The sequence below is a fragment of the Miniopterus natalensis genome, chromosome 2, assembly GCF_054644295.1.
Source record: "Miniopterus natalensis isolate mMinNat1 chromosome 2, mMinNat1.hap1, whole genome shotgun sequence".
Taxonomy (NCBI): Eukaryota; Metazoa; Chordata; class Mammalia; order Chiroptera; family Miniopteridae; genus Miniopterus; species Miniopterus natalensis.
This window is the reverse complement of record NC_142082.1, coordinates 167,571,385-167,580,028: the sequence shown is the minus strand read 5'-3', so window position 1 is coordinate 167,580,028 and position 8,644 is coordinate 167,571,385. Positions and strand designations below refer to the sequence as shown.

The following is an 8,644-nucleotide window of genomic DNA, read 5'->3' as shown; positions in this document are numbered from 1 at the left end:
TGTCCTCAGTTGGCCATTGGGTCTCCTCTTCCAGAGGCTTACTCACAATACCGTTCCCCCATTCACTTTTCAGTCAAACCCTAGCCCTTCTTTGATTATTTCTTCTCAACTCTCTCCCTCACTGTCCACTTGGATCCCAGGGGAGCACACAGTACCAGCCCTGCCTGGCCTGGAGTGTGAGGCTGGGTATCTGAAGCATGAAGCACAGGACTGTCATTTTACAAGAAAGAACTTTGGGATCAGAGAGGGCAGGGACTAGTCCAAGATCACATATCCAGTCAAGGACAGATCCAGATCTAAAGGCTCCTGACAGCTCCACTGTTCCATTCTGACACATACCCGTGTCCAGAGCTCACACCTGTGCCCAGAAACAGTTCCTTATCACCCAAACAGCACATTCAGTTTATAAACCAGTTTCACATCCTTTGTTTACTTAAACCTTATGAAAATCCTACAAGGCTGGTACTGAGAGGACCAAGATTAGCATCTCCAGTTTGTAGATCAGAAATGGAATTCACAGAGGTCATAGGATTGCCCAAGGTCACAAAGCTAGTAAGTGCTGGAGTCTGGACTGGCCCAGACTGCTTGATTCCTAGTTCTGCTGTTTCTTGAACATAGGAACAAATACCACACAGATCTCTGCAGCTGGCTAGTCACAGATGCTCAGTGTGTACCTTAGGATTCTCGGGAGCATACCGCCTGCCTCAGAGAGGTCAGGGGCATGGAGGAGGGCCTTCCTGCCTAAAATCCTTCAGCACCTGCTGGAGGCAGAATCCTGTTGCCAGAGGACAAAGCCTTCAGCTCTCATAATCAGAGCACAGGCTGGGAGCAGAGTACCCAGTGCAGAACTCACTCACTCTGTGCAGAACCTTCTGGAAGGTGAGCTTTGCCAGGTGGAGGGGATGGGGCACTGGCCTTAGAGTGAACCCACTGGGAGGACATCCTATGAAAGGTGATAGTGCTGGGCCTCAGTCCCCCTGCCCTGTATGCTCGTTCATTCCCTCCCCAAACTGTTCAGGATACAAGAGAATTGAGGTTACAAGTATTCTTCCTCTTCTTGATTCAGTTCTCTCAGGATCCCTAGCCTGCTCTCCCTCTCCCACTTTTCTCACTATTTCCCTCCATCCCTATGCCCTTTCCCTTCCCCTTTCCTTCCAGCCTGCCTCTTCCAAAAACACCCAATTGCTGCCAGCGTTCCCATTGCTTGCTTTGTATGCCTGCCCACTCCCCATCCCTATCTCCCTGTGCTGACAGAAAAAACAGTAAACCTACTATAAAGAAGATGCTCTTCTTCATTTGTGTGCATGTGTGTGTGTGTGTGTGTGTGTGTGTGTGTGTGAGCGCGAGAGCGAGAGTGAGAGAGACAGAGACAGAAAGAGAGAGAGAGGTGTGTGTGTGTGTGTGTGGACTCTTCTCTGGGGACCCAGAATCTTCTGATTTATGGGTCAGACTCAGAGCAGAGGTTGCCAGGCTTGCCCCAGGTAGAAGATGAGGTTTCTCCCCAGAGGGAAAAATTCTTTGGAGACTGATTACCCACCTACCCACCCCCAAAGGTCCCTGCATGTGTGTGTGAGGCTAAGACTTTGTAGTCACGAGTGCGCACTGAAGGGGAGAATCTGTAGGGGTGTGCGTGTTCCTTCCACAAGTGTATGTGTGCGGTGGAGAGCAAGGACCATGAGAAACTGTAATGTGTGGGTGCAAACTGTATCCCAAAAGGAGTGTGAGTTTGTGCTCCAGGAGGGGTGTGTGTGTGTGTGTGTGTCCCTGCATCCTTTTAGACCCGCGTACCCCCACCCCACCAGCAGCCCAGCTTCAGCACCAGCCCCCCTCACTGCCCACAGCCTCCAGCACATGCCCCTCGGAGCTACAGCCCTCACGCAGATACACACGGTGACACACGCTTCCTCCTCCTGGAACAGCTAGCTCCTGGTCCCCGAACACCACCAGCTGCCTCTCGGAGCTTGTGTTCGCGTTGAAAACGGGATGGGGTGGGGGAAGGACACGAACCATTTCACCAATGAAGTCGGCTTCCCTCCGTCCTCCTCGCCCCCTCCCTCCCGGCGCCTTCCTTGCCCCTCCTCCTGCAAGTCACCACCGTCCAGTTCCCCGCCCTACACTTGTTCCCCTTCCCCCCCCCCCGCCCCCCCGGAAAGCTTTCCTTCGGTCCTCAGCGCAGGGCTCACGGGCTGGGGGACTCAGGCAGACAGGGGCTGGGGAGCCCCCGGGGGCAGAGACGAGGCGCGCGGCCCGCAGAGCCGAGGAGCTGGGACCGAGGGGAGGGAGGGAGGCCAGGAGTGGGGGAGGGGGAGGGGGAGGGAGAGGGAGAGAGGAGGGCGGGCGAGCCGCTGGAGCCCGGCAGCCGCGCGGGAGTGAGGTCTCCATGGCAGTGCTGGGCGCAGCCGGAGGTAAGCCGACCCCTGCCCCGTCCCCCACCGTCTCCTCCCCACTCTCCCCCGCCCCCAGCTGCCTCCTCTCCCCTCCAGCCGGCCCCTCCTCCCCAGCCACCTGCTGTTTCTGCCCTGGAGAGCCCGGTGGGCGGTAGGAGGGAGGAGCCGCTGACCTTACTCCTTCACCCCAAAGAGCGAGGGACCCCGTATGCGCCCCGAAGTCCCCCAGGTTACCCCGTCCCCTCTTCCTCTGATTTTTCTCTGCCCTTCACCTCCTCCTCTCTGTCCTTCAGATCCTTCCTGTCTTCCTCCCTCTCTGACTTCCCATCTCTTTCTTCCTGGGCCCACCGGCTGGGCCTGGTGGGGGCGGGTGAGAAGGGGTCCGAGGTAGTCAGGGAGGAAAGTGGGGGAGGCTCTCCTAACCAATTCTTTCCACCTCCCTCTGGCTGGCCATTGCCATGGCAACTAGGGTGTACTGGGCTCCAGAGAGGAGACAAAGGTTGGGGTGGACTAGGACCTCTTGAGGAGGGCAAAGGTCTGAGGTTCTTCCACAGGAAATAGACCCTCCCACTGCTGTGCCCCATTTTCCTCCCATTTACCCCAAAGCCATTATGCCCACCCTTTCTGCCTCCACTATGTTTAGGCTTGCACCTGATTTCCTCTTAACCCCCCTCCCCAGGGCTTACTGAAGCTCAGGGCTCAGCGTCATGAAATTTAGAACTATCCTCCCTTCCACCAGAAGGAAGCTGAGGTTGGGGCAGGGGAGGAAAGACTCAGGGTCTGCTGGTGGGAATCGGCACCTTATCACTGAGCCATTCTCCTTGCTGCTACTCTCCCTCCCTCCAAACCTCCTCCCTCCAAAGCCTCCTCTCCAAGGGTCTCTGAGCTTTTCCTTCTATTTTCAGATACTATCACTTTACCCCCTTTCTTTCTCTTCTGCTAAAACTCTCCTCCTTCCCTCTAGTTCCCCCTCTTTCCTTTTCTGGATGCTTCTGATGTCAGTGGTTTCGCCGCCTTCGGGTTCCCTAGTCCCCACTCTGTCCCAGCCTCTTTTCTCCCATCTTCCCAGATTCCTGGTGAGCTGGAGGGTGATCATGCAGACGTGGGGAGATGGGGCTGAGCACCAGGACCATGGGCCCAGGAGCTTGGAAGGTTGGGGAGGGGCTGTAATAACATATCCCAGTTTACCGTGAACCCTCAGGAAGGAACAAGTCATGCATCTGCCATCAGTAGCTCTGAAGAGAGATTCTGGGGCATGAAGATAGTGGTAGAGTAATACTGAGCAGGGTATATGAGAAGGAGCCCGAGAGTGCCAGAGTGAGGAAAAAGGGCTGAAAAGGGATGGGAGACAAGAGGTTAGAATGTCTTCTTTTTTGGAGGTCTGGAAACAGGGCTCTTATCTGTGTGGGGTGTTTGAGCAGCCATCTGATTTAAGGCAGGAGAGTGTTCTGAATGACCCCATGACCCCTAGTAATCAGTAATTTCTACAGTTTCAAGAGAAGGGGAGCACAAGAAGCTAGTTGGAGACCAGCCTAGACCCTACCTTCGCTTTCCCCCTTCCACATCTCATCTCTCTCTTGCAGTTTGTGCAGGTGACTGAGCCTCACCCCCACACCCCTTGGGGCATCCAGAAGATCCTTGACTGGTCAAGAACCAGAGGAAGAAGAGAACTGCAAGTTCTAGCATGGGGGCCAGAGCTCCCCAGCCAGCCTCATAGTTGGCCAAGCAGCCAGCTTGCCTCTCCAGTCAACTACAGGGATACTTCAAGAAGGGTCCCACTCAGTATGGAGGCTGAGGACCACCTCTGCTGAGCCCCAGTCTCCTCCCCTGCCCTCCACACCTGACCTTAGCTGGGTCAGTTATGCAATGCTGAGCATTAGAGTGGGCCTAGGGGCTGCCGGCCTCACTACAGGGCAAGGACTGTGGGCATCATGGGGGTGTGTGTGAGTGGGGCTCCTGGGTGAGACCTAGCCCCCACCCCCAGGAGTTCAAAGGGGGTGGGGGGGCGGAGGACAGGATGGCTCGGGGAGGGGCAGGGGCGGAAGAGGCCTCCCTGCGCTCAAACGCGTTGTCCTGGCTGGCCTGTGGGCTCCTGGCCCTGCTGGCCAATGCCTGGATAATCCTCAGCATCTCTGCCAAGCAGCAGAAGCACAAGCCACTAGAGTTGCTGCTCTGCTTCCTGGCTGGTACACACATACTCATGGCGGCTGTGCCCCTTACCACCTTCGCTGTGGTGCAGCTCCGGCGCCAGGCTTCCTCTGACTATGACTGGAATGAGAGCATCTGCAAGGTCTTTGTGTCCACCTACTACACACTGGCCCTGGCCACCTGCTTCACAGTCGCCTCACTCTCCTACCATCGCATGTGGATGGTGCGTTGGCCGGTCAACTACCGCCTCAGCAATGCCAAGAAGCAGGCACTGCATGCTGTCATGGGCATCTGGATGGTCAGCTTCATCCTCTCCACACTGCCCTCCATTGGCTGGCACAACAACGGTGAGCGCTACTACGCCCGAGGCTGCCAGTTCATAGTCTCCAAGATTGGCCTCGGCTTTGGCGTCTGCTTCAGCCTCTTGCTACTTGGGGGCATTGTCATGGGGTTGGTCTGTGTGGCCATTACCTTCTACCAGACGCTGTGGGCCAGGCCCCGGAGGGCTCGGCAGGCCCGGAGAGCAGGGGGTGGGGGTGGGGTCAAGGGGAATGGGCCAGGGGGCTTGGGTACACGGCCAGCCTTTGAGGTGCCAGCCATTGTGGTAGAAGATGCCCGAGGGAAGCGGCGGTCCTCGCTGGATGGTTCCGAGTCGGCCAAGACATCCCTGCAGGTCACCAACTTGGTCAGCGCCATCGTCTTTCTCTATGACTCACTCACAGGGGTGCCCATCTTGGTGAGATTGGGGTCCCCCTCGTCTTCTCCCCAAACCAGTCCCAGCACGATCACCTGACCTCCAACTCCATCATCCATCTTCCTGTCCTCTACCCATTCCTGCTCCATTTGTGAGCCCCCACCTCTATCATCCATCTTCCAGTTCCCATTATCCCCAGCTCCATCATGTTTTCCAGTTCCCAGTACTCAACATCATCTGTTCGTCCTTCAGCCCCACTACCTATCCTCCAGCTCCATCATCTCTCCTGAGGCCTCACTATTCAGCCCCCCAGACCTATTATCCAGCAGCTGAGCTCCACTTTTCCATTCCCTAATTCCCTCTGGATATCACAGGGTCTCTGTGCACTCCTAGGGAGCTCACTCCAGAGAGCTTACTCCACCACCCAGCTTTTTGCATCCCCATCTGGTCCCTATTCCCGAAATTTTCTCTGTCTTCAGGTTTACTGTACCACCTCTGCTCCTCTCCCTCTGGACCCAGGGCTTTGCTCTAGTACTCTCCCCTGACCTTCCTCTGAGTCATTCCCTTCCCCTCTAATTCATTCTGTCCCCACCTCCAACTTTCCTTCTGTCATGATCTGGTGTGATCCGGGCCATCCCTTCCTAACTTCTTGCCCACCAGCTGCACTAGGATATCAGACCTGGGGTGAAGTGGGTCCCCTGGGCTCCGGGCCCTGACTCGGCGCCATTCCCCATCCTCCCTCCAGGTGGTGAGCTTCTTCTCCCTGAAGTCGGACTCGGCTCCCCCGTGGATGGTGCTGGCTGTGCTGTGGTGCTCCATGGCACAGACGCTGCTGCTGCCCTCCTTCATCTGGTCCTGCGAGCGCTACCGCGCTGACGTGCGCACGGTGTGGGAGCAGTGCGTGGCTATCATGTCCGAGGAGGATGGCGAGGACGGTCAGAAGAGGGACAGTGCTTTTTTCCTGGGCGTAGGCTCCCTTTTCTGCCCCTTACTACCAGCTGCTCTCTGCGCGGGGACGGGCTGCCCTGGAGTGCCCCCTGCTGGACAGAACCTGCCCGCCCGTGGCCTGACCCCAGGCTGCCCGTTCCCTAATCACACGCCAGGACGCACACCCACCGCTTCCTTCTTCATTAAGGGCTCCCTCCAGGGGTCGTCCGTTCCCCGCTGGAAGTCTACACTATGCAGCTCTGCCTCCCCCGGCAGAGTGCCTGAGAAACAGTCCAGACTCTCTAACAACCCTAAAGGAAGGGTGTGGAACTAAGGGGAAGCTAAGGGACCCCAGCTATAGGGACAGCTTTTTTGGGGGGAAGGGGCCACAATTGTTTCAATAAGTATGTCTATATGTATGACACACTAGGGATTCAGCACTGAATGCAGCAAACCGCTCTCACTTTCCTCTTGGAGCTTACAGAGTAGTGGGAACTGAAAGATTCTCTGGGGAACTTATAAAGGGAATAGGAGACTTTAACGGGGGGCGGAGAGTAGTGGGTGTTCTGTACTGGTAACCACTCTGCCCCTTTTCTCTACTAGATGGGGGCTGTGATGACTATGCAGATGGCCGAGTGTGCAAAGTTCGATTTGATGCTAATGGGGCCACAGGACCAGTGGACCCCACCCAGGTGAAGCTGCTGCCTGGGAGGCACATGCTCTTTCCCCCTCTTGAGAGGGTCCACTACTTACAGGTATGGGACTAGGGAATATGCCTCCTATTCTGGGTGTCACCTCACTACTTTTCTCCAGTCTCTGTTATCCATCCCACCCCCCTCATTCCCTAGCCCTGGCCTACAGGGCACATAAAGGGTAAGGGAAAGAAAGGCATGGCAAGAGAAGCTCCCCTTCGGTCCTCTCAGAACCAGGTCTGCCTATCAGAGGATGTTTTGCAGTTTAAGGGGGGTGGAGCCATCTTGCCAAGTCCCCACTTTGGTCCCTTCAGCACCTCTGGGTCTACTTGCTCCTCTCCCCAGGTCCCTCTATCCCGCCGTCTGTCCCACGATGAGACCAATATCTTCTCTACTCCTCGGGTACCGGGCTCCTTCCTGCACAAGTGGTCATCCTCCGATGACATCCGGATCCTCCCAGCCCACAGCCAGGCCCTGGGAGGCCCTCCTGCGTACCTGGGACCAAGACAAAGGCTAGAGGATGAGGAGAATGAGGAGGAGGCTGAAGGTGGAGGGCTAGCCAGCCTTCGACAATTCCTGGAAGGCGGCATTCTGGGGTCAGGTGGGGGGCCTCCACGGGGTCCTGGCTTCTTCCGGGAGGAGATCACCACCTTTATTGATGAGACGCCTTTGCCTTCTCCGACTGCCTCTCCTCCCCGGCCCAGGCCTCTGGGCCTCTCATCATCCCGCCGACTCTCCCTTGGGTCCCCTGATAGCAGAGCCATTGGACTTCCTTTGGGGCTGAGTGCAGGGAGACGCTGCTCCCTGACAGGAGGTGAGGAGAGTGCAAGAGCTTGGGGAGGATCCTGGGGCCCAAGTAGCCCCATCTTCTCCCAGCTGACCCTGTGAGCCCGAGTGGGCCTGCTGGACTAAGAGGAGGGGGCCTGGGTAGGTAACACCTCTTCCTGGCCCTGAGCCTAAGGCAGCTGTCTCCAGACTCCAGGGAGATGGGCACTGGATCTGGGGCCCTGGAGTCCCTGCTGTCTCCCATCCAAGTGACCAGATGCCCTACTCACCACCTATCACCCCTAGTAAAATGTATTAAAGTCTGAAGTGTTACCACGGAAACCTGTGTGCAGTGTACTATGGTGGCAAAGGGTATGACCAAAGGCTTGGGGGATGGAGTGGTTTATAGAGGACAAGATGGAACAGGGACGGTGGACAGAGGCACAGAAATACCCATGGAGAAAGATAAACAGCCTGGCCGGCGTGGCTCAGTGGTTGAGTGTTGACCTGTGATCCTGGAGATCTTGGTTCGATTCCCGGTTAGGACACATGCCTGGGTTTTGAGCTAGATCCATGGGGCGGGGGAGTGCAGAAAGTTGATCAATGACTCTCTCATCATTGATGTTTCTATCTCTCTCCCTCTCCCTTCCTCTCTCTGAAATCAATAAAGATGTATTTAAAAAAAAGACAAATTTAAACATGCAGACATACACAGAGAAGGGCTTATAAGAGCATCTCATGCTGGGGGCATGGGGAGTCACTGGCTTGGGGTGTGAAGGATCTTGGTTTGGATCTGTGGAGGTGATTTTAGAGTGTGACCCTGTCCCCCATGCCTCCTTTCCCAAAATCCAAGTAGGGACCCAGTTACTGGGCAGGGAAGGGTTTGGGCCTGACTTGTTTCACAGGCCTTAAGTTTAACCATCTTCAATGATGCACTCTGAAGCTGTTTTTCCAGTGTGTGTGAGGCATCCACACTCCTTTTCCCAAGAATGGAGAGGAACACAGCTGCAGCAGTGACACCCACCCATGGG

General features: G+C 56.2%; 1 protein-coding gene across 1 annotated transcript; it reads left to right on the top strand.

Annotated features, from left to right (window-relative positions):
* The first annotated feature begins 2,323 nt into the window (after positions 1-2,323).
* Positions 2,324-7,974, top strand: GPR162 (G protein-coupled receptor 162). The gene is made up of 5 exons (XM_087813967.1): positions 2,324-2,405; positions 3,971-5,271; positions 5,975-6,164; positions 6,760-6,911; positions 7,194-7,974. Exons 2-5 carry the CDS (start codon positions 4,405-4,407, stop codon positions 7,734-7,736), a joined length of 1,752 nt encoding a protein of 583 aa, XP_087670093.1. The 5' UTR covers positions 2,324-2,405; positions 3,971-4,404; the 3' UTR covers positions 7,737-7,974.
* The last annotated feature ends 670 nt before the right edge of the window (positions 7,975-8,644 follow it).

Coding starts and splice junctions, on each gene's coding strand:
- GPR162 (XM_087813967.1), top strand. CDS start 4,405: ATGGCTCGGGGAGGGGCAGGGGCGGAAGAGGCCTCCCTGCGCTCAAAC. Junction 5,272..5,974: donor TCACAGGGGTGCCCATCTTG/GTGAGATTGGGG, acceptor TCCTCCCTCCAG/GTGGTGAGCTTCTTCTCCCT. Junction 6,165..6,759: donor CGAGGAGGATGGCGAGGACG/GTCAGAAGAGGG, acceptor TTTCTCTACTAG/ATGGGGGCTGTGATGACTAT.